Here is a 26,856-nt window from a genome sequence, read left to right on the forward strand (position 1 = left end):
GTGGCCTCGAACTCACAGCAATTCCACCTCTGCCTCCCTAGTACATGCTAGGATTAAAGGCGTGTGCCACCACGCCCAGCTTTATCACCCCCCCTTTTTTTTTGAGACAGATTTTTCTCACTGAACCTGGAGCTCACTAACAAAGCCAGCCGAAAGACCAGCAAGCCCTGAGATCCCGTCTCCCCCTCCCCAGAAGAATGCTGGGATTATAGGCAGGCACCATTGTGCCCAGAATTTTCTGTAAGTGATGGAAATCCAAATTCAGGTGCTCATTCAGGGCAAGCACTTTACCTATAATGACATCTCCCCTGCCCTGAGAGTCTTTTTGGTTTGTTTTGAGACATGGTCTCCTATATCCGTTGACTGTCCTTTAACTGGCTCCATCCCTGAAGATGACCTTGAGCTTCTTGATCCTCCTATCTGCACTTCCCAAATGCTAGAATTACAAGCATGTGCCACTACACTAGGCTTATGTAGTGCTAGGAATGGAATTCAGGACTCATGAGCCAGCTTTTTTTTTCTTTCCCCTAAGACAGGTACCCTAGGCTGGCCTCAGACTCACACACGTAGCCAGGATGACCTTTAACTCCTGATCCTCTGCCTCCACCTCTGAAGTGCTGGGATCATGGGTGTGCACCAGTACACCCAGCTTCATGTATTTTTTTTTATTTCTTTTGTTCATTTTATTTATTTGAGAGTGACAGAGAGAGAAAGAGGCAGATAGAGAGAGAGCGAGAGAGAGTGAGAATGGGCGCACCAGGGCTTCCAGCCACTGCAAATGAACTCCAGACGATTGCGCACCCTTGTGCATCTGGCTAACGTGGGTCCTGGAGAATCGATCCTCGAACCGGGGTCCTTAGGCTTCACAGGCAAGCGCTTAACTGCTAAGCCATCTCTCCAGCCCAGCTTCATGTATTTTTACATTTTTTTTATTTTTGAGGTAGGGTCTCACTGTAGCTCAGGATAACATGGAATTTAGTATGTATAGTATGTAGTCTCAGGGTAGCCTTGAACTCACAGCGATCCTCCTACCTCTGCCTCCCAAGTGCTGGGATTAAAGGTGTGTGTCACCACAGCCAGCGAGGTTTTGTGACTATTGTCTGGATTCAGTTTGCCAGTATTTTGCTTAGAACTTTTTTACATCATTGTTCATGAATGGCCAGGGCTATCATTTCACTTGTCTAATTGTGGTATTGAAATTATATTATGAATGAGTTGTTTGTTGCCTTTTCTTATTGCCTGAAAAACTAGCCAGGAGAATCCTGAAACTCCCAAGCAGCAGCAAGACTCCTTGTTTCAAAAGAAGGTAGGAGAGTGGCCAGGTGTGGTGCGCACGCCTCTAGTCCCAACACTTGGAAGGCAGAGAAGGATCACCAATGAGTTTGAGGCCAGCCTGAGATTACAGAGTGAATTCAGTGATCATCCTGGGCTAGAGTGAGACCCTACCTTGAGACCCCCCTCAAGAAAAAAAAAGAAGGGAGGAAAGGAGAAACACACAAAGATTGTTCTCTGACCTCCACATGCATGCCAAGGCACATGCACGCCCATATACACATACAACATACACAATCATACAAATAAATAATTAAAAGATAGGAAAAAAAACCCAAGTAAACAAAAAACTGATTAAAGTCAGAAGCAGTCCAAACTTAAACCAGGAAAAGAAAGCTACAACATGCTTTGGTGGTAGGAATCATTTGACTTACAAATTTAATTATTTAATCATATTTAAAAAGGTAAGGGCTGTAGAGATGGCTTAGCGGTTAAGCACTTGCCTGTGAAGCCTAAGGACCCCGGTTCGAGGCTCGGTTCCCCAGGTTCCACGTTAGCCAGATGCACAAGGGGGCGCACGCGTCTGGAGTTCGTTTGCAGAGGCTGGAAGCCCTGGCGCACCCATTCTCTCTCTCTCCCTCTATCTGTCTTTCTCTCTGTGTCTGTCGCTCTCAAATAAATAAATAAAAAATATTAAAAAAAAAAAAAGGTAAGGCCGAAGCTGGGCGTGGTGGCGCATGCCTTTAATCCCAGCACTCGGGAGGCAGAGGTAGGAGGATCGCTGTGAGTTCGAGGCCACCCTGAGACTCCATAGTGAATTCCAGGTCAGCCTGGGCCAGAAGTGAGACCCTACTTCAAAAAACTAAAAACAAAATAAAAATAAAAAGGTAAGGCCAAATCACATTTTTTTTTATTAGTATAGTGGAAAGCATTTACCATTAGAGCTCTTGGTTTGCTGTGAAACCTCCCAAAAGTTGACAATGTCAAGCCGTCCCTTGTGAGATGGGTTTGGTGACAACGGATGCTATGTAAGGAGCATGTGTGAGTTTACCAAACCTCTTCAACCTCCCTCCTCCCACAGGCAACAGAATGACCTGCCTCTTTCTTTCTCTCTCTTTCTCTTTCTTTCTTTTTCAGAGATAGGGTCTCACTCTAGCCCAGGCTGACCTGGAATTAGTCTCAAGCTGGCCCTGAACTCACAATGATCCTCCTACCTCAGCCTCCCAAGTGCTGGGATCAAAGGCATGCGCCACTGGCTCATTCTTCATCTAAAGTCACTAAGCAGGTAGGCTATTAAACAGAATGGTGTGGTGTGTCCATTGTAGACAATCCAATCTAAGAGTGTATAAACCCAGTTGAGCTGCTCACGGATTGTTGCTGACCACGGAAAAGATGCTAGCAACAGACCTCGGATCTTTCATCTGGTCACAGTGTCATGAATTCAGTCCCTTTGATTAAGGTATGTTGGGAAAGGTGTCACTGGGTAGGAAAGAGAAGTTACTTTATTGTCATAATGGTGCTGAGAGAAAAATCAATGCAGCACGCAGCAACAGGGTCCCTCTCTGGAAGCCTGGCCGTCACTTCACGTCGGTCAGCTTTACAGTCCAGGCGAACTTCACCGGGAGAGCAGAGGGCGGCAGCTGGGGCAGAGAGATGAGGAGCCCTACAGAGTACTCCGTGGTCCACTTCAACTCTCCTTCTATTCCCAGCATCGTTACCTGCAGAGAGCGAAAGGAAATGGAAAAACCAGGAATGTATTACTGAGTAAGGCTGAATATGGTGGGAAATGACCCTTGGTCCAGGGCAGGGCATACCACCAGGGGCATTGATAAGAGAGGTGCCTGGGGAAGGAAGGAGAGAAGGCCTGCCATTTGAAATTTTATTTATTTTACTTACTTGTTTTCCAGGTAGGGTCTTACTTGAGCCCAGGCTGACCTGGAACTTACTCTGTAGATCCAAACTGGCCTTGAATTTATGGTGATCCTCCTACGTCAGTCAGTCTCCTTAGTGTGGGGACTAAAGGCATGTACCACCATTCTATGCTCCTCCCGCTTAAAAAAAAAAGTTCATCTAGCCAGGTGTGGTGGTGCATGCCATTAATCCCAGCACTTGGGATGCAGAGGTAGGGGGATCACCATGAGTTTGAGGCCACCCTGAGACTACACAGTGAATTCAGGTTGCATGCATTTATCTAGACCTGGTGGAACAAACCTTCAGCCCCAGCACTAGGGAGTTAGAAGCAGGAGGGTCATGAGTCTGAGGCCAGTGGGCTATGCAGATGCAGCCTGAGCTATATCAGGAGACCCTGCCTCAAAAAAAAAAAAAAAAAAAAAAAAGCCGGGCGTGGTGGCACACACCTTTAATCCCAGCATTTGGGAGGCAGAGGTAGGAGGATCGCCGAGAGTTCGAGGCCACCCTGAGACTTCCCAGAGTGAATTTCAGGTCAGCCTGAGCCAGAGTGAGAACCTACCTTGAAAAACCAAAAAAAAAAAAAAAAAAAAAAAAAAAAAAAGTAAGAAAGAAAGAATAAAGGAAAGAAGAGAAAAAAGAAAAATAGCCAGGTATGGTAGCACACGCCTTTAATTCCAGCAGTCAGGAGGCAGAGTTAGGAGGATCACCATGAGTTCAAGGCCACCCTGAGACTATATAGTGAATTCCAGGTCAGCCTGGACTAGAGGGAAACCTACCTCGAAAAACAAAAACAAAAGCAAACAAAGGCTGGGTGTACAGCTATTTGTTAGAACACTTGTCTAAGCATGTACAGATCCTTAGCAAGAAAGGAAGGAAAGTTTTATTTTAGAAAGGTCTGACCAGACCTTACCTTTGTGGTTGAGGAAGTTATGGGGTATGTAAGGACTAAGACTCCATTGTCTGGCCAATGCAGAAAGATGGCATAAACAGCTGATTCTTTTGAGGTATACCTGGGAAAAGAAGAAATATAATTGTCCAAGATTCATCCCTTATTACCTTATAAATCACCTTAGGTATTTCCTTTTGAATTACCCACCAAACTGAAGACCTTGCTCCTTTTTCGTTTGTTTGTTTTGAGGTGGAGTCTCACTCTAGCCCGGGATGACCTGAAATTCACTATGTAGTTGCAGAGTGGCCTGAGCTCATGGCGATCCTCCTACCTCTGCATCCCCAGTGCTGGGATTAAAGGCATGCACCACCACGCCAAACTCATTCTTTTTTTGTTTGCTTGTTTTTCGAGGTAGGGTCTCACTCTGGTCCAGGCTGACCTGGAATTCACTATGTAGTCTCAGGGTGGCCTCGAACTCACGGCGATCCTCCTATCTCTGCCTCTTGTGTGCTGGGATTAAAGGTGTGTGCCACCATACCCGGCAAACAAACAAACAAAAAAACCACATTTATTTATTTGAGAGAGAAAAAGAGGCAGATAGAGAGATAATGGGCACACCAGGGCCTCCAGACACATGTGCCACCATGTGCATTTGCTTATGTGGGTGCGGGGGAACTGAACTTGTGTCCTTAGGCTTCCTAGGCAAGCACTTTTACAGCTAAGCCATCTCTACAGCCAACCCTCTTTTAAAAATATTTTTATTGCCGGGCATGGTAGCACATACCTTAATCCTAGCACTTGGGAGGCAGAGATAGGACTGCTGAATATTTCACTGTCATCTCTTCTCAGCAAAAAGGTGACTTCTGAGTCACCCCAGTGGTCATTGCCTCTGCTGGCCTCTATTATCCCCTTCACTGCAGTGTTTTCTTTAAAAAATATTTTGGGAGCTGGAGGGATGGCTTAGCAGTTATGGTGTTTGCCTGCAAAGTCAAAGGATCCAGGTTCATTTCCCCAGGACCCATGTTAGCCAGATGTACAAGGGGGCACAAACATCTAGAGTTCACTTGCTGTGGCTGGAGGTCCTGGTGCACCCCTTCCTTCCTTCCTTCCTTCCTTCCTTCCTTCCTTCCTTCCTTCCTTCCTTCCTTCCTTCCTTTCTCTATCAAATAAATAAAAGTAACTGGGCGGGGGGCTGGAAATATGTCTTAGCAGTTAATGTGTTTGCCTGCAAAGCCAAAAGACCTTGGTTCAATTCTCCAGGACCCACACAAGCCAGATGGACAAGGTGGCACATGTGTCTGGAGTTAGTTTGTAGTGGCTGAAGGCCCTGGCATGCTCATTCTCTCTCTCCTCTCTCTGTCTCTCCCTCTGTCTTTCTCTCTCATAAATAAATAAAGAATAAGATATTTTTAAAAAAGTAATCTGGGGCTGGAGAGATTACTCAGCAGGTAAGGTTCTTGCCTACAAAGCCTAAGGACCCAAGTTTTATCCCCTAGTATACACATAATGCTAGATGTATAAGGTAGTGCATACATGTGGCGTTTGTTTGCAGTGTGTCCGTTCTCTCTCTTTCTATCTGCCTTTTTCTCTTTCTCTAGCTCTCTCTCAAATAAATAAACAAATACTAATAAAAAGTAATTTGCTGAGCTGGGCATGGTGGCACACAACTTTAATCCCAGCACTCAGGAGGCAGAGGTAGGAGGATCACCATGAGTTCGAGGCCACCCTGAAACTCCATAGTGAATTCCAGGTCATCCTGAGCCAGAGTGAGACCCTACCTCGAAAAAACAAACAACAACAACAAAACCCCCCCCAAAAAAGCCAAAAGTAATTTGGCTGGGTGTGGTACCACATGCCTTTAATCCCAGAACTTGGGAGACAGAGGTAAGGCGATCACATGAGTTCGAGGCCACCCTGAGACTACATAGTGAATTCCTGGTCAGCCTGTGCTAGAGTGAGACCCTACCTCAGAAAACAAAAGCAACAATAAAAGGTAATTTGTGGTGATGGAGAGATGACTCAGTGGTTAAAGGTACTTGTTTGCAAAGCTGGATAGCTAGGGTTGAATTCTTCAGTACCCACATAAAGCCAGAGGCACAAGCTGGCACGTGTCTGGAGTTTGTTTGCAGTGGCAAGAGGCCCTGGTGTTCCCATTCACATTGTCTTTCTCTCAATCCTTACTTCTCTCTCGAATACTTTAAAAAATGGCTTAGTGGGCTGGAGAGATGGCTTAGGAGTTAAGGCATTTGCCTGCAAAAGCCTAAGGATCCGTATTTGACTCTCCAAGTCCCATGTAAGCCAGACGCACAAAAGGTAGAGCAAGTGTGCAAGGTCGCACGTGCACACCAGGTGGCACAGGTGTCTGGAGTTTGATGACAGTGGCTGAGTCCCTGGCCTGCCAATTCTTATTCTCTCTCTCTCATAAAAAAGAAAAGAAAAGGAAAGAAAAAGCTTAGTGGTTAAGGTGCTTGCCTGCAAGGCCAAGACTCAGCTAGCCAGGGCCCATGTAAGCCAGATGCACAAGGTGGCACATGTGTCTGGAGTTTGTTTGCAGTGGCTAGGGGCCCTGGCATACCCATTCTCTCTCTGTTTATTCCTCTATATCTCTCTCTCAAGTAAATTAATAAATATTAAAAAAATTAATAACTCATATAATCCCAGCTGAAGCAGGACTGCTTGAGCCCAAGAGTTCAGAGACAGCCTGGGCAACATGGCAAAGCCATGATTAGAACAACAGAAAACATTAACTGGGCTGGGGAGATGGTTCAGTGGTTAAAGGTGCTTGTTCCACAAGCCTGCTGACTAGAGTTCAAATCACCAGCACCCACGTAAAACCAGATGCAAAACTGGCCCGGTCTGTAATTCCAGTGTGCCTACAGTAAAGGGAGGCGAAGTCAGGAGAACCCCGCAGCTCGGAGGACAGCTCATGTGGCTTTCCTAGCGCGCACGGCAGAAGGAAATAAAACATCCCAAACACGGTGGAAGGCGAGGACGGACTAACAGCCCCAGGCTGCCCTCTGATCTCCAGTGGACTCATGGCATGCGCATTCACGCCTGCATCATCATTCAGCAGCAGCGGCAAAATACATACACTGGGGCTGGCGAGGGGGTTCTCCAGTTAAAGGCACTTGCTTCCAAAATGTACAAAATACATACATAAATAATAGATTTAAGAGAATTATTTTTAAAATTAACACGGCCTAGAGATATGGCTCAGTGGTGAAAGGTATTTTCTTGCAAAGCCTGACGGCCCTGGTTTGAGTCCTCAGTACCCACATAAGCCACATGCACAAGGTGGCACATGCCTCTAGAGTTCATTTGCAGTGGCGAGAGGCCCTAGTGCACCCGTTATCTCTCTACCTGCCTCTCTGTCTCTCTCAAATAAATAAATAAATAAATATTTTAAATTGAATCATGAGGATACGGATGAAAATCACTGCACAGATGGTTAACTACGGGGTCAGCGTGTCTCCCTAATTCAAGGACACGAGTTCTTTGGTACGACGCCACTAACTACCTTTTACTGAGCACTTGGCTCATGCCTGGCACTCAAGCAGATGCTGGCAAACGTTATGTCACTGGTCTTCAACTCTGTGAAGTTAAGTACCATCACCTCATTTTGTAGTTGGAAAAAAAAACAAAACAAAACAAGGCCCATAATCAAATAACTAGATTCCAAAATCCAGCAATTGACTGAAAGAATTTAGAATGGAATCCTGCACATGGTGGTATAAGACATAATCCACGTGGGATATAAATTTTACAGCAAGAGCAGTTTTTTTTTTTTTTGGTTTTTTTTTTCGAGGTAGGGTCTCACTCTGGCTCAGGCTGACCTGGAATTCACCATGGAGTCTCAGGGTGGCCTCGAACTCTCGGTGATCCTCCTACCTCTGCCTCCTGAGTGCTGGGATTAAAGGTGTGCAACACCACGCCCGGCAAGAGCAGTTTTTATATATTCCTTCAAAACGACTTTCAGAATGACTTATAACAGGCTGCAAGGACTCAAGAATGTTCCGGTAAGTAGGAACCGCAGTCCTGGGCCCACCCCCATCAATGGCAAGGCTCACCATACAGACGTCGTGTTCTTTTCGTACTGCTCCCTCCACGGTCTGGAGGCATAGATGGCCTCCCCATTGACTTGCAGCCAGCTGCCAACAGCAAGAAGCCTTTCTTGGAAGATAGGAACAATCAGTCCATCTTTAGTTGGTCCAATGTTGAGAAGATAGTTGCCTCCCAGACTTACTGTTTGAACCAGTTCCTAAAGAGGGCGAAAACAATGAAAGCCAAACTGTGAATGCCCAGCCTGGTGCTGTGCATAGACTACACAGAGAGTAAGAGAAGTGGAGCCAGGTGTGGTGGTGCACGCTGCAGAGTGAGTAAATTCCCGGTCAGCCTGAGCTAGAGAGAGACCCTACTTAAAAAAACAAACAAACAAACAAACAAAAAAACAAAAAAACAGGGCTGGAGCGATGGCTCAGCAGTTAAGGCACTTGCCTGCAAAGCCAAAGGACCCAAATTTAATTCCCCAGGACCCACGTAAGCCAGATGCACAAAGGGGAGCATGTGTCCCATGTGTCTGGAGTTCATTTGCAGTGGCTGGAGGCCTTGGCATACCCATTATCTCTCTCTTTCTCTGTCTCTCTCTCCCCCATCTCAAATAATTAAATAAATAAAAATATATTTTAAAAAGGTGTGCACCACCACACTCGGCTATTTTAAAAACAAAAACAAAATTATTTATTTGCAAGCAGAGGGGGAGGGGAGAGAATGTGTGTAATGGGGACTCCACCTGCTACAAAACAAACTCCAGATACATGTGCCACTTTGTGCATCTGGCTCTATGTGCGTACTGGGGAATTGAAGCCTGGTTGTTAGGCTTTGTAGGTAAGTGCCTTCACTGCTGAGCCAACCTTCCGGCCCTTCACTGGCATTTCTGTTAAACCAAAAAGCAGTAATACATGAATGAATCAACCACTGCATGGACAAAGGGCAAGACATTTTGGACTCCGGATAATTCTTAAGCAGTCGTTAAAGGGCTGTAGGGATCTGACCTGTTGGACTCTGCTGATCCAGAACATGCACACACTTCCCTCACAAATGAAATCAAAGCGAGCCACCTGCTGTCTTCAACAGAGCTGGGGCAGTACTGAGGTCAAGTCACTACAGACTGCACTGTCTCTGACGCCATGTCAGTATACATATGCATGCTTTTCTGGGTCAAGAGTCCAGCGAGGCCTCTGAGGAAGTATGGCAAAGAGCACAGCTTAAGATCAGTCAGCATCTCTCATCATTCCTGTCACTATTGGTGGTCATCTGTGCTCTTCAGGCCCAAGGTACACCAAGGCTGAGGAAACCTAGTCACAATGGTTTAAGAGGGTGGATTATAAAGTTGTAAGATCAGTTTTAGAGCTGGGTGTGGTGGTGCATTCCTTTAACCCCAGCACTTGGGAGGCAGAGGTAGGAGGAGTGTCATGAGTTCAAGGCCACCCTGAGACTACAGAGTGAATTCCAGGTCAGCCTGGGCTAGAGTAAAACCCTACCTCAAAATAAATAAATAAATAAATAAATAAATAAATAACTTCAGGACAATTTAAAAGTTAAGAACTTAGTAGAAAAAGCATCTCACAATCTCACAGCAATATCCTCCGAAAAGTTATTTGTAAGGTTCATAAGAAAAACTCCTATAGTTCTTTTCCATAGTTCATTTTTTTTTTAAATTTTTTATTTATTTATTTGAGAGCGACAGACACAGAGAGAAAGACAGATAGAGGGAGAGAGAAAGAATGGGCGCGCCAGGGCTTCCAGCCTCTGCAAACGAGCTCCAGACGCGTGCGCCCCCTTGTGCATCTGGCTAACGTGGGACCTGGGGAACCGAGCCTCGAACCAGGGTCCTTAGGCTTCACAGGCAAGCGCTTAACCGCTAAGCCATCTCTCCAGCCCCCATAGTTCATTTTTAAGTTTCTTTTCCCCTCACTTCCTCCCTCCCTCTCTTTCTTCCTTTCTTTCTTTTGGTGTTTCGAGGTAGGGTCTTACTCTGGCCCAGGCTGCCCTGGAATTCACTATGGAGTCTCAGGGTGGCATCAGACTCACAGCAATCCTCCTACCTCTGCCTCCTAAGTGCTGTGAATAAAGGTGTGCGCCACCATGCCCAGCTAAAGTTCATGTGTATACGTACGTACGTATGTATGTATGTATGTATGTGTATATATATATATATATATAATATATATATCACACACACACACACACACACACACATATATTTTTTATTTGTGAGAGAGAGATAGAAGGGGGAGGAGGGAGTGTGTGGGCCTGCCAGAGCCTCTAGCCACTGCAAACAAATTCCAGGCATATGTTGTGCCACCTTGTGCATCCGGCTTACGTGGGTTCTGGGGAGTCAAGCCTGGGTCCTTAGGCTTCGCAGGCAAGCACCTTAACCACTAAGCCATTACTCCATCCCCCATAGTTCATTCTTAAAGTTTATTTCCAGTTTGCTCTAATAGTTCATTCTGGCAGTAGAGCACTTGGTGAGCATGCCTGAGGCCCTGAGTTCAGTCCCCAGTGCTGCAAAGGAAAAAAATGGATGAGTTTTACTTCACAGCTGGGCATGGTGGCACCTGAAATCCCAACACTCAGGAGGCAGAGCAGGAGGATTGCAGTTTGAGACCAGGCTAGGAAACATTGTGAAACCCTGTCTCAAAATACAAGACGTCATCAAAGACGGACAATGAATACATATCTAAGACACATTCTTCCTTCAATGTGAGTACCTTTGCCATTTAAAGAAACACCATCTTTCCCTGGGCGGGGTGGTGCTTGAGGAGGGAGGCCGCAGCCTCCTGAGGGCTGGGGTTACAGGTGTGCGCTACCAAGCCCGCCTCACGCCATGAACTGTTTTTTTTTTTTTTTTTTAAGAGGTAGAGTGTCACTCTGGTCCAGGCTGACCTGGAATTAACTATAATTAACTATGTAATCTCAGGGTGGCCTCGAACTCACGGTGATCCTCCTATGTCTGCCTCCTGAGTGCTGGGATTAAAGGTGTGTGTCATCGCGCCCGGCTTTTTACCATTAACTTCTGATACTTCCTTCTAGTCTTTTCCCTACGTGTTAATTTTACATAGCTTTGACTATATCTAATGCTTTTTATTTTCTTTTTATTTATTTATTTTTAATATTTTATTTATTTGTCTATTTGACAGAGAAAGAGAGAGAGAGAAAGAGAGAGAATGGGCATGCCAGGGCCTCCAGCCACTGCAAACGAACTCCAGATGCATGTGCCCCCTTGTGCATCTGGCTAACGTTGGTCCTGGGGAATTAAACCTGGGTCCTTTGGCTTTGCAGTGAAATGCCTCAACGGCTAAGCCATCCCTCCAGCCCACCTAGTGCTTTTTCATTCAGTCCTCTAAGCATTAACCCCTACTGAATCATCCACATAATGGTTAAGGAAAATCCTCCAATCCACTCAATTATCCCTTTATGGTTGCAAGAAGTTGAAAACACTGAGAACATTCCTGGGAAGAACATCTCTGTGAATAAAACTTTCCCTGAATGGTGACAATGTCCTTAGGACAGTTTGGTGGTTTACAGTGTCAACTGACTGGAATGAGCATCACCTGTGAGGGAGAACCCTGATTAGGTTAACTGAGGTGGGAGGAGCCATCATCCCCCAGGCTTGGGTCCTGGACTGTTTCCTCACTGTGCTGACTGAGCAGCTCGGCATCAAGCTCCTGGCACCATGCCCTTTCTGCCGTGGACGGTAGCCATGACCCATATAGCTGAAATAAAGCCTTCTTCCCTCAATCTGATTTCTGTAAGGTACTTTGGGTCAGCAACGAGGTGACGGATACAGACAGGTTTCTATTTGTTCCTCAGGAGCCCTGGAGGGGTCTATCAACCACACTTTCATTTGGATGCTCTGGCCCTGGGGTTAGAAGGCTAGTTTGGGGTGGGTGGTTAAAAAACAACTAACACAGAGGTGCTCTTACTGAAATGATTTCAAACTCGCTTGCGATGGCAGACATGGTCATGTCGCGCCGATAGCCCCAGGACATCCTGTCGACGCTGGTGCACATCTCCCACTTGTGATCAGGCAAGCTGTGCGGTGAGTATTTATCCTGGCAGTTGTAGTATCCTCCATGGTGACAGGAGCAGTTCTGGCCCCATCGGTCGTTGACTACCACCTCATCCTAAAGGAGGAAGGAGGACAGGGTCATTGGAGCAGCACCATGTGGCTCCTTTGTGTAATGCAGTCCCCTGGGCTAACAGTCTGGAAGAAAAAGTTGATCTAAACCAGCGAGGGTTTCCACTGGGATAGTTCTGCCCTGGAAGGGGGACATGTGTCAGTCAGTTTAGTTTTGGTTGTCACAGCTGAGGTGGCACTACTGCTGTCCAGTGGGCAGAGGCCACGGGTGCTGATGCACATCTGATGGGGTAACAGACGGTCTCCATGGCAATGAGACATCCAACTGAGGAACCCAGTTGGGAGGTGCATCATGTTGGAGTTGGGGGGGGGCAGTTTGGAAGATCATCTAGATCTAGAAGAGAAAGCTGGTGGAAAGGCCATGGCCTTGGCCAAGCTGGGACAGAGAACCAGACACCAGAGCTCAGCCTGGGACAACAGTCGCTACATAACTCTGGCTTGCTTTACTTAAGCCAGCAAATATTGTCTTGGGGTTGAGGATGAGGCCCAGTGGCAGAACACATGCTTAACTTGTGAGAAGCCCTGGATTCGATCCCCAGCACAAAACCAGACAAGCAAAAGCCCCGTGAGTAGGGCATGGTGGTGTGCACCTATACTCCCCACACAGGGGAGGCTGCGACAGGAAGAGCTGGAGTTTGAGGTCAGCCTGGGCTATATAATGAGACGCTGCCTTGAAATAACACAGAAACTCCACAAAATCAGTTCCTTTTATTTTCCTTTTATTTTTATTTTTTATTTTTTTATTTTTTGGTTTTTCGAGGTAAGGTATCACTGTAGCCCAGGCTGACCTGGAATTCACTGTGGAGTCTCAGGGTAGCCTCGAACTCAAGGCAATCCTCCTACCTCTGCCTCCCGAGTGCTGGGATTAAAGGCATGCGCCACCACGCCCAGCTTATTTTTTAATAATATTTTTATTTATTTATTTGAGAGAGAGAGCGAGGCAGAGAAGGGAGGAGAGAGAAAGAATGGGTGTTCCAGGGCATCCAGACACATGTGCCACTTTGTGCATCTGGCTCATGTGGGTCCTGGGGAATTGAACCTAGCTCCTTTGGCTTTGTAGGCAAACACCTTAACCCTCAGGCCATCTCTCCAGCCCCCTTATTTTCCTTTTAAAAAGTATTTTACTTATTGATTTGAGAGAGATAGAGAAGGGGAAGGAGGAAGGGAGAGGGGGAAACAAGAGAAGAGAATGAGCATGTCAGGGCCGCCAGCCACTACAAACAAACTCCAGATGCATATGCCACTTTTTCTAGCCCCAGTTTCTGTTTTTTTCTTGGTGGGGGAGGTAGGGTCCTACTTTAGCCTAGGCTGATCTGGAACTCACTATGTAGTTCTAGGCTGGCCTCAAACTCACAGTGATCCTCCTACCTCTGCCTCCCGAGTGCTGGGATTAGAGGTATGCACTAGGGCTGGAGAGATGGCGTGCATATTCTCTCTCTCTCTACTTGCCTATTTCTGTATCTCTCTCTCAAATAAATAAATAAAAATAAAAAATAAAGGAATAGAGCCAGGTGTGGTGGTGCACGTCTTTAATCCCAGCACTCAGGAGGCAGAGGTAGGATCACCATGAGTTCGAGGCTACCCTGAGACTACATAGTGAATTCCAGGTCAGCCTGAGCTAGAGTGAGACCCTACCTCGAAAAATCAAAAATAAATAAATAAATAAAATAAAGTATTTCTTAAAAAAAACTTTAAAAAATTAATTTACAGGCCAGGTGTGGTGGTGCATGCCTTTAATTCCATACTTGGGAGGCAGAGGTAGGAGGCCAACCTGAAACTACACAGTGAATTCCAGGTCAGCCTGGGCCAGAGTGAGACCTACCTCGAAAAACAAAACACAACAATAACAACAACAAAAATTAATTTACAGTAGGGCGTGGTGGCATATGGCTTTAATCCCAGCGCTCCGGAGGCAGAGGTAGGAGGATTGCTGTGAGTATGAGGCCAGCTTGGGACTATAGGGCTAGTTCTGGGTCAGCATGGACTAGAGTGAGACCCTACCTCAACAACAAACAAACAAACAAAACCCAAATGCTTATTTATTTGACATGCATTTGTGTGCATGTGTGTTACGTGTAAGTGTGTATGGGTGCAACAGGGTCTCTTACCATTGCAAACAAATGCCTATTGGGCTTTACATGGTTGCTAGGGAATTAAACCTAGCTGGCAGCCTTTACAGGCAAGTGCTTTAAACTGTTGAGCAATCTCCCAGCCCAATATTTTTTGGCTTTAAAAATTTTTTAATTTATTTTTATTTTATTTATGAGAGAGAGAGAGAGGAGAGAGAAAGAGAATTGGTGCACCAGGATCTCTAGCCACTGTAATTGAACTCCAGACACGTGTGCCATCTTGTACACATGTGAGACCTTGTATGCATGTGACACCTTGTGCATCTGGCTTATGTGGGTTCTGGGGAATCAAACCAGATCCCTAGGTTTAGCAGGCAAGCACCCTAACCACACTAAGTCATCTCTCCAGCCCTATTTTTTTTTTTTTTTTTTTTTTTAGTTTTTCAAGGTAGGGCCTCGTACTAGCCCTGGATGATCTGGAATTCATTACGTAGTCTCAGGGTGGCCTTGAACTCATAGTGATCCTCCTACCTCTGCCTCCCGAATGCTAGGATTAAAGTCATGTGCCACCATACCTGGCCCCTTTTTGTTTTTGAAACAGGGTCTCATTATGTATTTCAGCATGGCCTTGAATTTGAGCTCTTCCCGCCTCAACCTCCCGAGAGCGGAGATTACTGCATGTACTGCCATGCCCGGCTGTGCTTTCTTTAAGAAAGAAAGAAGTTAGATAGTCACCTACCTTGACAGGGCTGTCATTGTAGAGCCAGGAGAGGAAAGATGTGGAGTTCCAGTAAGTGTCAGGACACTCCCACTCCCCATCAGACCAGATCAGATCAGGCTTGTAGCTGGAAAAGCCAACAGTGTTATCTGACCCTATACACAGTCTAGGCTCCTGGACCAATGTTTGCAACAAATATTTAAACAATTGGGATTGGTGGCTAGAGATGACTTCATGGTTAAAGGCACTTGCTTGCAAAGGCTACTGGTCTGGGCTCGATCCCCAGTCCCTTGTAAGCCAGATGCACATGGTGGAGCATTCACCTGGAGTCTGTCTGCAGTGGCTGGAGTGCCTATGCTCTCTCTCTTTTTCTGTGCTTGAAAATAAATAAATAAAAATATTTAAAGAAATAAAAATACAAAACAAAATCAAATGAAATTAGGATTGGGGGTTGTCTACAATGCATGTGACCATGGGTTCCATTGCCAGTACATAAAAAGCTTAGAAAAAAATGTCTTGTCAGGTGTGGTGGCACACACCTTTAATCACAGCACTGGGGAGGCAGAGGTAGGAGGATCTCTGTGAGTTTGAGGCCACCCTGAGACTACATAGTGAATTTTAGGTCAGCTTGGGCTAGAGTGAAACTCTACTTCAAAAAAACAAAAGCAAGCAAACAAAAAAAGTCTTGTTTTGAAAGTGTCATAAAATCATGGCAATGCAGAGGATGTGGACAAACAGCAGTAACAAACCACTGTGCTCACTTACCAGTGTTTAAAACAATGCAGTATATAACACTTCCATGTATTTCCTTCCTTGAGAAGGAGCTGAATTCTATGTATATAGTTTATTTCCCTTCCAGCAACTCCTACCAGTTAAGACTGGTTAGCTGGTACAGGCCTGTGGCCGCAGCACTCGGAAGGCAGAGACACGAGGTCACTGCCGGTCTACACGGTGCGCTCCACGTTAGCCAGGGCTACGAAACAAGCCCCGGTCTCAAAACAGTGCCTACAATCTCAGCACTCAGGAGGCTCACTTAGGAGGACTGAAAGTTAGAGGCCTGCGATACATAGTGAGACCCTATCTCCAAGGAGGGGCGGGGCAGGAATACTACAAGATTTTAAGGTTTCTGCTTTGAACATGCACTAAGCATTGAACTATGTCCCCAAACTTATTGTTCGTGACAACTGCCCAGTCTCGCTGTCTGTCTTTTGCTTATGTTTGGTGTGTGCACATTGGTGTGCTAGGGTAGAACCCATGTGCTTGCCTGCAGTGGCTGGAGCTGAACGTTAGGTGCCCCACCCCTCAATCCTTCACCCAGTCATACTTGAGCCAGGGTCTTTTACTGATCCTGGAGCTTGCTGGGCTTTTCTCTTCTCTCTCTCTCTCTTTTTTTCTCTTCTTTCCCTTTATCTTTCTTTCTTGCTTTTTCACAAGCCCCAGTGATTCTTGGGGTTCTATTCCCCAAGGGATCAGGGCTACAGATGCACATGGCCATGCCTAGCTGTTTATGTGGGTCCTGGGGATCGAACTCAAGGCTTTCTCAGGCCTTCACACTTGTGCAGGAAGTGCGCTTAACTGCTGAGCCATGGCTCCAGCCCCTGAGTTTCTACTGTAAAGGATCTACAGAACCCACATGAGCCCCAGTGAACCTTTCACATAGCCCATAATGTGGGGGGAAGCGCGTCTATCTAATGGCAAGACAGAGCATAGATGGTCCCTCATATTGGGCATGTAAGTGCACTAGGCAGCGTATTATCTACTTGATTCCTGTGGTCATGACAGATTAACCCGTCAGGGATAAAGAAACAGAGCTAGGGGGATGAAGCAGTTTGTTCAAAGCCACACAGCTCTTAAGAAAAAAGGACTGGGCTTGGGGTGCACACTTGTAATCCTAGCAATCAGAAGGCTAAGGCAGGAGGATTGCTGGGAGTGTGGGACAAGCCAGTGCTATAGAGTGAGATACTATCTCAAAAAGAAAAAAGAAAGGGAGGGAGAGAGGGAGAGAAGAAGGGAGGAGATAAAGAGAGAGTTTGTAAGTTTCCTACAACTGCACTGTCCTTAGCAGAGTCATCAGGATAGATTCCTATGGAAGGAGACCTGTTGCTCTAAAATGATGGTGGCTCATACCTGTGATCCCTTTACTCAGGAGGCTGAAGAAGGAGAGTCATTGTGAGTTCAAGGCTAGTTTGGACGACACAGTGAGTTCCCAGATAGCCTAGGCTATACACCCTGTCTCAACACGTGTACACCAAAGAAACAAAATAAATGAGGATGGAGGAGACAAAGACCTTAAACACCAAGGGCCCACTGTCCTATGGCAGCTCCCAGAGGTAATGAGGGCAAAAAAGACACAAAACATAGTAACGACTAGTCACAAATCCCAAAGTGAAAGCAGTCATTTAAAGAATAACAGGGCTGGAAAGATGGCTTAGCGGTTCAGCACTTGCCTGTGAAGCCTAAGGACCCTAGTTCGAGGCTCAGTTCCCCAGGACCCACATTAGCCAGATGCACAAGGGGGCGCACGCATCTGGAGTTGGTTTGCAGTGGCTGGAGGCCCTGGTGTGCCCATTCTCTCTCTCTCTCTCTTTTTCTCTCTCTCTCTCTCTCTGCCTCTTTTTCTGTCTGTTGCTCCCAAATAAAAAAAATGAACAACAACAAAAAAAAAAACGGGCGTGGTGGCGCACGCCTTTAATCCCAGCACTCGGGAGGCAGAGGTAGGATTACCATGAGCTCGAGGCCACCTTGAGACTCCATAGTGAATTCCAGGTCAGCCTGGGCTAGAGACCCTACCACGAAAAACAAAACAAAACAACAAAAAAAAATTAAGGAAAAGAGTAACAGTATTAGGGCCAGGCATGGTGGCACATGCCTTTAATCCTAGCACTTGGGAGTCAGAAATAGGATCACCATGAGTTCAAGGCCACCCAGAGACTACATAGTGAATTCCAGGTCAGCCTGGGCTAGAGTGAGACACTACCTTGGAAAAAAAAAAAAAAAAGAATAGCAATATTAGGACTGGAGAGATGGCTTAGTGGTTAAGGCACTTGCCTCCAAAGCCTAAGGACCCAAGTTTGATTTCCCAGTACTGATGTAAGCCAGATGCAGAAGGTGGTACATGCATCTGGAATTCATTTGCAGTGGCTAGAGGCCCTAGTATGACCATTCTTTCTCTCTTATCTGCCTCTTTTTCTCTCTCAAATAAATAAATGCTAGAAAAAAAAGAATAGCAATATTAATAACAATTGCACCCTTTTTCTGTTCCAAGCACTGTGACAGATATTTTCCACATATTATTTTTGAGCCCTACATAGAAGACATGATCATCCAACTTTTTTTTTTTTTTTTTTTTCAAGGTAAGGTCTCCCTCGAGCACAGTATTCTCAGGGTGGCCTCGAATTTACTGCGATCCTCTTACCACTGTCTCCTTAGTGCTGGGATTAAAGGTGTGTACCACCACGCCTGGCATCCCTCAAAACTTTTTAAAATGGAATCTGAGGGTGTTCTGTTAAAGGCCAGTGAGTCATCAGGATGCCCAATCCTACGCAGGGTCATTAAGTCATGCTAGCCCTTCTCCATGGTCTTGACCAGGGAAAATGGCACACAGGGAGAGAACTGAGTGTTTTTTTTTTGTTGTTTTTTTTTTTTTGTTTTTTTTTTTTGGTGGGGGTTGTTTCGTTTCGAGGTGGGATTACACTCTAGCCCAAGATGCCTTGGAACTCTCTCTATACAGTCTTAGTCTGGCCTCAAACTCATGGCACTCTTCTGCCTCTGCCTCCCAAGTACTGGGATTAAAGACGTATGTCACCATGGCCAGTGCAAATGAAGTTTTGACTCACTTTGATCCTGGGTTTTGTGTGATTGTTATATTTTATAAAATCAGTATGATCATGTTCAAAAGTTTTGAATAGGAAGAAAAAAAACCTGTTTTGCCTGAATATAACCACCGTTTTTTTTTTTCTTCAAGGTAGCATCTTGCTCTAGCCCAGGCTGATCTGGAATTCACTATGTAGTCTCAGGGTGGCTTTGAAATCATGGCAATCATCCTACCTCTGCCTCCCAAGTTCTGGAATTAAAGGTGTGTGCCACTATGCTGGGCTCAACCACCACTTTTATTATTATAATGTCTTCTAGATATTTTTTCATGCCTGCCCGTGACTCTCCCACCTCTTTTAGCATCCTACAGAAAACTCTAATTTCATTGTCAAAAGTCATCAGGCCAAAACTATTTCTGTCTTACCTGTTAACCAGGTCGTACAGCTCTGGCATTGTTTTTGCGCTGACAAAATGCTGAGTTTTGAAGCCATTTTTCTTGTCAAGTAGGTAGAGTGGATGGAACCACTCTAAGAGTGAGTGGTAGAGGCCATAGCGTATGTTCCTTAAACAGAAAAACACAGCATCCATGGTCATTAGGCAGAAAACAAGTAATTTGCTTTTACAAAAATCAGGCCATAGAGGTGTGGTGGCACACACCTTTAATCCCAGCACTTGGGAGGCAGCAGTATGAGGATCATCGTGATTCGAGGCCACCCTGAGACTACATAGTGAATTCCAGGTCAGCCTGGACCAGAGTGAAACCCTACCTCAAAAAAACTAAGAAAAAATTCAGGCCAGTCATTGCGGTACATGCTGTAATATAACACCTGGGAAGTAGAGGCAAGAGTTCAACAACAGCCTTGTCGGCGCACGCGTCTGGAGTTCGTTTGCAGTGGCTAGAGGCCCTGGTGCACATTCTCCCTGTCTGCCTCTTTCTCTCTCTCCCAAATAAATAAATAAAATGTTCTTTTAAAAACCAGCCTTAGGGCTGGAGAGATGGCTTAGCGGTTAAGCGCTTGCCTGTGAAGCTTAAGGACCCCGGTTCGAGGCTCGATTCCCCAGTACCCACATTAGCCAGATGCACAAGGGGGTGCACACGTCTGGAGTTCATTTGCAGTGGCTGGAAGCCCTGGCGTGCCCATTCTCACTCACTCTCTCTCTCTATCTGCCTCTTTCTCTCTCTGTCACTCTCAAATAAATAAAAATGAACAAAAAAATTAAAAAAAAAAAAAGACCAGCCTGAGCTGGGTGTGGTGGCACACACCTTTAATCTTAGCACTTGGGAGGCAGAGGTAAAAGGATCATTGTGAGTTTGAGGCCACCCCGAGATTACATAGTGAATTCCAGGGCAGCCTGGACTAGAGAGTAAGACTGTACCTCAAAAAACAGAAAGAAAGAGGCAGATAAGAGAATGTGCATGCTAGGGCCTTCAGCTATTGCGAACCAACTCCAGACACATGTGCCCCCTTGTGTATCTGGCTTATGTGGGTCCTGGGGAATCAAACCTGGGACCTTTCGCTTTGCAGGCAAGTGCCTTAACTGCTAAGCCATCTTTCCAGCCCCTAATTTATTTATTTATTTTTTTTAATTTGTGAGCAGAGAGAGACAGTGGGTGCACCAGGGCCTCTTGCTGCTGCAAATAAACTCCAGATGCATGTGCCACTTTGTGCATCTGGCTTTACGTGGGTCCTGGAGAATCTAACCAAGGTCACAGACTTTGCAAGCAAGCACTTTCACCACTTAATGCATCTTCCCAGCCTCACTTTACTTCTGTTGCTGCTGTTGTTGTTTTTGGTTTTACGAGGTAGGGTCTCGCTCTAGCCCAGGCTGACCTTGAACTTGCTATATAGCAGAGGATGCCCTTGAGCTCCTGGATCCTCCAACCTGTGCCTCCTAAACATTGAGATTAGAGGGTTGTGCAACCACGCCCAGCTTGTTCCTTCCTGCTAAGTGACAAATGCTGGAAAGCATAAATTAGAGCAACCGTGTTCTTCCTTCCCTCCTAAGTGCTGCTTTCTCAGTGCTCAGCTTGATCTACCATTACGCAGACGTGTCTGAGGGCCTGTAAAGCTCTGTGTGGACAGTTAAGGAGGACGAAGATGAGACTCCGTCCCTAGCCCCTATCACACACTGGCAATGGCCCTGCACTGGAAGGCTTCTCAGAAGGAACTCTTCACAGGCTGCAGACGGGCCATGATGGGATGGGACATCTAGCTGGGTGTCTTTCACCTGACCTGATAGCCATGAACTTCTCTCAGGTGTCACCTTTGGTCATACAAGAACTCCTAGGGCCAGAGAGATTGCTTAGTGGTTAAGGAGCTCACCTGTAAAGCCCAAGGACCCAGGTTTGATTCCCTGGTACCCATGTAAGCCAAATGCACAAGGTGGCACATACATCTGGAGTTTGTTAGTAGTGGCTAGAGGTCCTGGAGCACCCATCCTCTCTCTATCTTACCCCCCCAAATAAAAATAAATAAATAGTCAGGTATGGTAGTGCATGCTTTTAATCCCAGCACTTGGGAGGCATAGATAGGATCATGGTGAGTTCGAGGCCACCCTGAGACTACAAAGTGAATTCCAGGTCAGCCTGGGCTAGAGCGAGACCCTACCTTGAAAAACCAATAAATAAATAAATAAAATATTAAGAATTCCTAAGCTTCAAACACTCCTAATTCAAAGGTCAGGAACCACTCTGGTCACTGGCTAAGCTCAAACTTGGAAAACAGAGGAGAAGAGAAGCTACAGATAGATCTCTAGAGAGCTGGATCTGAAACGATGGCAGGGTAGTGGTCCACATACATGCACACACCTCTTCCGGACAGCTGCTCCCAACTCACCCACCAAATCACGGTGGGGCCCCACATCCTTCGAATTCCAGTTCCAGGACACAGGGCTGGGCCAGTTTGTGAAGCCTTCATGATGCTTTGTGGTCAGGACCACATACCTGTAGATGTCCAAAACAAATGATTAAAGGAAGTGAGCAGTACACAACAGGAACTGCAGATGTCAAAGGCAATGATTAATGGAAGTGAGCACTACACAGCATGAACTTGCCCAGCCTGCCTGTGGCTTTAACATGGTTGGGAGAACTTGACTAAGGAAAATGTGCAGAGGTGAGTCTCTATCTTAGTCACACCTAGGATGTTTCAGCAGCCACAACACCCTGTGGGTATTACACCAGAGATAAAAGCAAATTTCAACAAGCCATATATCCACCCTTGGTCTCTAGCCAAAGAGGTATGGGAGGCCCAGAGGGAAGGAAGGAATGGGCAAGGGAAAAGAATTGCACCTGAGCTCTAGAGTCAACCCTTCTGGGTATAAATAATTAACTTCATTCCTCCCTTTGTCCTAAGGAGGAAATTCTCTGTTGGCAGAAATGGGCAGTGTTTGACTTACCAACCCTACAGAATTTCCTCTTATTGACAGAAGACCCAAATGTCTGGGAGAAAAGACAACTGCTGCTGGGCGTGGTGGCGCATGCCTTTAATCCCAGCACTTAAGAGGCAGAGGTAGGAAGATCGCCATGAATTTGAGGCCACCCTGAGACTATATAGTGAATTCCAGATCAGCCTGAGCTAGAGTGAAACCCTACCTCGAAAAAAACAAAACGAACAAACAAAAAAAAGACAACTGTTAAAATAACCAAATCATAGCTGGGTGTGGTGGCACATGCCTTTAATCCCAGTACTCAGGAGACAGAGGTACAAGGATCACCATGAGTTCAAGGCCACCCTGAGAATACATTGAATTCCAGGTCAGCCTGGACTACAGTGAGACCCTACGTGGGCGGGGGGGGGGGGAAGAGTCACTAACTGGGCATGGTGGCACAAACCTTTAATCCCAGCACTTGGGAGGCAGAGGTAGGAGGATCGCCATGAGTTCAAGGTCACCCTGAGACTACAGAGTTAATTCCAGGTCAGCCTGGACCAGAGTGAGACCCTACCTCAAAAAACCAAAAAAAAAAAAAAAAACAACCCCCCAACAAAAAGCCACTGAATATGTTACATATTTTTATGACAGAAAAATAGATAAAAGTGAACATGTGACAATCTCATCACTGGCTGCTCTGGAGACACCTGCACTCTAGGACCAGAGAGTATTTTATGCTCATGGGCACATTCCTTTTTTTAGCAATCCTTTTTTTTTTTTGTGTGTGTGTGGGGGTGCTCAAGTAGGGTCTTACTCTAGACCAGGCTGACCTGGAATTCATTATTTAGTCTCAGGATGGCCTCAAACTCACTGCGATCCTCCTACCTCTGCTTCCCGAGTGCTGGAATTAAAGGTGTGCGCCACCATGCCTGGCCACCCTTCTTTTAAAAATATTTTTAATTGCAAGAGCGGGAGAGAGGGAGAGAGAATATGTGCTTGCCTCTGCAAATGAGCACCAGATGCACCACTTTTTGTGACTGCCTTATATGGATGGCTTGAGAATTGAACCTGGGCTGTCAGGCTTTGCAAGCAAGCACCTTTAACTGCTGAGAAATCGTCCCAGGCCCAAGCACATCATTTTTCCCCCCTCCATGGAAGGGTCTCACTCTAGCCCAGTTGGACCTGAAACTCCACTCTGTAGTCCCAGACTGGCCTGACACTCAAGGTGATCCTCCTAAGACTCCTGAGTGTTAGGATTAAAGGCTCGTGCCACCACATCTGGCCACACCTTCTAATAATCCTTCAAAATGTTAGAAACCTGCCCATGTCAGGCAAATAACCAGCCTCCCTGAGCATGGTTTGCAGACCTGTGTGTAGTAGAAGGAGCCCTTACCTTGTAGTCACAAGATTCACAGTCTTGGACATGAGGTCCCCTCTCTCTGGGCCACTCACCTCATTCACACAGTAATGGTTTACTGGAAAGAAACTACCTCCCAGGTGTTAGCTTTTTTTTTCACCTGTAAATTATGGATCTTTAAGATGGCTATAGACAGGTAACATTTCCTGTTTACTCAAGCCTTTTATTCCCATACAGGTAATGGCAAAACATTGATGTGGGTAGGAATTTCCTAGGTCCAAGGAAACCAAAACCTGGAAGATGGCTAAGGAATCAAAGTGAGGAAGGAAAACTGCTGTAAGCCAGGAGCAGGGGGCTCCCTGCCTACACATCTTCTCCCGCCCATGGCCCGTCCAGTGGCCATATCCTCCAATTGGCTGAAGGACGCAGCGCTCTTAGGGCTTGTTCCTGGAAGGCTCTGCTCTTTGACAACCTGGTCCCTCTTCCCTTCCCACTCCAGAGCAGCTGAAGAGGAATCGGTACTACAGCCCTAATACGCCCACACCAGGGCTCCCTTCTCTTTCCGTTTGGACACAGGAGGGCTGCAAGCAACTTGTGCAATGATTAGATTCTCCAGGGGGCATTAAATAAAGTGCCTAGTTCAGGTCTATAGCTGGACTTGGACCAGACCACGGATTTGGAAACCTCCTGGTCTTGCCTGTTTGGATGGGATACTGGTTATGATCTTGCTCACTCTCCGTATAGAGGTGTAAGGTTTTCTGGGCCATGGCGACACTGAAACTTTTTTTGGGGAGGAAGGATTAGGGTTTCATTCTAGCCCAGACTGGTCTCAGGGTGGCCTGGATCTCACAGCGATCCTCCTACCTCGGCCTCCACCACGCCCAACCTTGAAACCTTCATTTTCGGCTATGTTCCTAACTCTTCTCTGTACGGTGGGGTGCAGTGGCCCGTTCTGTGGTTTGGGGTGCGTGGCCCGGCCCACACTCACTTGGCCCCCGCGGCGAGGAAGAGGTCGGCCCACCGGTCCGGGTCGAAGAAGCGCGCGGTGAACTGCGGCCCGAAGTCGGCGTAGCTGAAGCCGGGCGGGTAGTTGTCGCGCATGAAGCGCTGGTACTGTGGCAGCCGCTCGCCTTGCCAGTGCCACCAGAACCACTCGCTGCCCCAGGCGGGCACCGAGAACACGCCCCAGTGTACGAACACCCCGAACTTGGCCTCATCGAACCAGCCAGGGAGCGGCCGAGAGTCCAGGCTCGGCCAGTCCGGAGTGTAGCGGCGCGGAATCCCGGCTGCAGACTCGGCGGCCACCGCGGCCAACGCCAGCAACAGCCGCACCAGGCGGGCGCCCACCGCTCGCCTCCCGCCCTCTCGCTGCCACATTCCTGCTTCCGCGCTAGCGCCGCCCCCTCTTAACGCGCAGGCGGGCGAGTGGCCCCGCCCCGCTGAGTAACGATTGGCTCAAAAAGGAAGAGGGGGCGTGTCAACCCAGAAGACTCGTGGAGACGGCCCTGGAGCGCCCTCTGGCGCGCAAAAGAGAGAAATACACCAGGAGGTACTGACTTTGATCCCCTGGTTGGATAAAAGCTTTTTCTAAGACTTTTAACTGCGGGGTTAAATCCTGGCAGTGGGGAGGGCCCGGAGGATGCGGAGAACTGGGAGTAGACTACTTTGCAGCAGCAATCCTGCAGCAGGAGGAGGCTGAAGCCCGATGGGCTTATTTAGTGACTAACTGGAAGCCTTTAAGCTGTATAGAAACCTGGAAGTGGGTTTAGCAGTACGGCAGAAACAACAAAATAGATGATCAGTAAGAAGCAGCTTTATGAGTGCAGAAGGAGAAAAATGACTGCTGAAGGGGGAAGAGCAAATACCATTTTTGCCAAATGCTTGTTGACCTTGCTGTGGAATTCTGATGCATTTTCAGAGATCTTAGCGTCAAACTGAAACAAACAAACCAAAAAAAAAAAAAAAAGGTGTTGCTTGCAAAGCCTGCTGGTGAGAGTTCAGTTCTCCAGTACCCACATAAAGCCAGATGCACAAAGTGGTGCATGTTTCTGGAGCTCATTTGTAAAGACAAAAGGCATTGGCACACCCATACTCTCTTAAATAAATATTTAAAAAAAGAAAGAAAGAAAGAAATGAGGGCTAGAGAGATGGCTTAGTGGTTAAGATGCTTGCCTGTGAAGCCTAAGGACCCAGGTTCAATTCCCTAGAACCCATGTAAGCCAGATGCACAAGGTGGTGTATGCATCTGGAGTTTGTTTGCAGTGGCTAGAGGCCCTGGCTCACCCATTCTCTCCCTCCTCTCTCATAAATAAATAAAAATAAAATTAATTTAAAAACAAAATGAGCCGGGCATGGTGGCAATGGCCTTTAATCATAGCACTTGGGAGACAGAGGAAGGAGGATCTCTGTGAGTTCAAAGCCAGCCTGAGACTACATAGTGAATCCCAGGTCAGCCTGGGCTACAGTAAGACCTTACCTCAAAAAAAAAAAAAAAAGAAAAAAGAAAAAAGAAAAGAGGGGGGGCTGCAGAGATGGCTTAGTGGTTAAAGCACTTGCCTGCAAAGCATAAGGACCCAATGCTCGACTCTCCAGATCCCATGTTAGCCAATTGCACAATGGTGAGGCAAGAGCAAGGTCACCAGGTGGCATAAGTGTCTGGAGTTCGATTGCAGTGGCTGAGGCCCTGGTTGCCAATTCTCTCTGTCTCCAGTGTGCTCTCTATAAGAAAATTTTTAAAAAGACAGAAGTCTATTAAAAAAAGGAAGAAAGAAAAAAGAAATGAGTCTAGGGCTTGAGAATGACCACCCGATCCAAAGCATACTGACAAAGCAATGCTTGTTTCTGCAGAATGGTGCATAGTTTTTTAAAGAGTTCAGGCCAGCGTACTGGCAGGAGTTCTGCTGCCTTATTATTATTAATTTTTTTTTTTTTTTTTTTTTGGTTTTTCAAGGTAGGGTTTCACTCTAGCCCAGGCTGACCTGGAATTTACTGTGTAGTCTCAGGGTGGCCTCGAACTCACAATGACCCCCCTACCTCTGCCTCCCGAGTGCTCAGATTAAAGGTGTGCGCCATCACGCCCAGCTCTCTGCCGGTATTTTTATATTCTTTAACTCACGCAAGGTCCTGGGTGTTACTGTGGGTCAGAGTCTGACCTCAAGATCACCCGATTGGCTAAAATATAAAAATGACGCAGTTTGTAGGGCAAAAGAAGGGAAGATTAGGAATCTTTTACTGCATGCAGAAGTAGAAGCTTTGCTT

At 46.5% G+C, this 26,856-nt stretch overlaps 1 protein-coding gene across 1 annotated transcript; it reads right to left on the minus strand.

Annotated features, from left to right (window-relative positions):
• Positions 1–2,756: 2,756 nt before the first annotated feature.
• Positions 2,757–24,975, minus strand: Fuca1 (alpha-L-fucosidase 1). The gene is made up of 8 exons (XM_012948525.2): positions 24,587–24,975; positions 21,682–21,816; positions 19,297–19,434; positions 15,081–15,186; positions 12,058–12,258; positions 8,140–8,330; positions 4,094–4,193; positions 2,757–2,990 (listed from the first exon to the last, which is right to left on the minus strand). The coding sequence occupies exons 1-8, from the start codon at positions 24,973–24,975 to the stop codon at positions 2,850–2,852; spliced, it is 1,401 nt and encodes a 466-aa protein (XP_012803979.2). The 3' UTR covers positions 2,757–2,849.
• Between the last annotated feature and the right edge of the window lie 1,881 nt (positions 24,976–26,856).

Source organism: Jaculus jaculus, chromosome 5, assembly GCF_020740685.1.
Source record: "Jaculus jaculus isolate mJacJac1 chromosome 5, mJacJac1.mat.Y.cur, whole genome shotgun sequence".
Lineage (NCBI taxonomy): Eukaryota > Metazoa > Chordata > Mammalia > Rodentia > Dipodidae > Jaculus > Jaculus jaculus.

What these genes read in the sequence shown, in the direction of transcription:
- Fuca1 (XM_012948525.2), bottom strand. Translation starts at nt 24,975, where the DNA reads ATGTGGCAGCGAGAGGGCGGGAGGCGAGCGGTGGGCGCCCGCCTGGTG. An exon ending in CTGTACGACCTGGTTAACAG is followed by an intron (nt 15,187 to 19,296) that starts GTAAGACAGAAA and finishes TGGCTTTTCCAG; the next exon opens with CTACAAGCCTGATCTGATCT. An exon ending in AAGAACACGACGTCTGTATG is followed by an intron (nt 4,194 to 8,139) that starts GTGAGCCTTGCC and finishes TTCTTTTCCCAG; the next exon opens with GTATACCTCAAAAGAATCAG.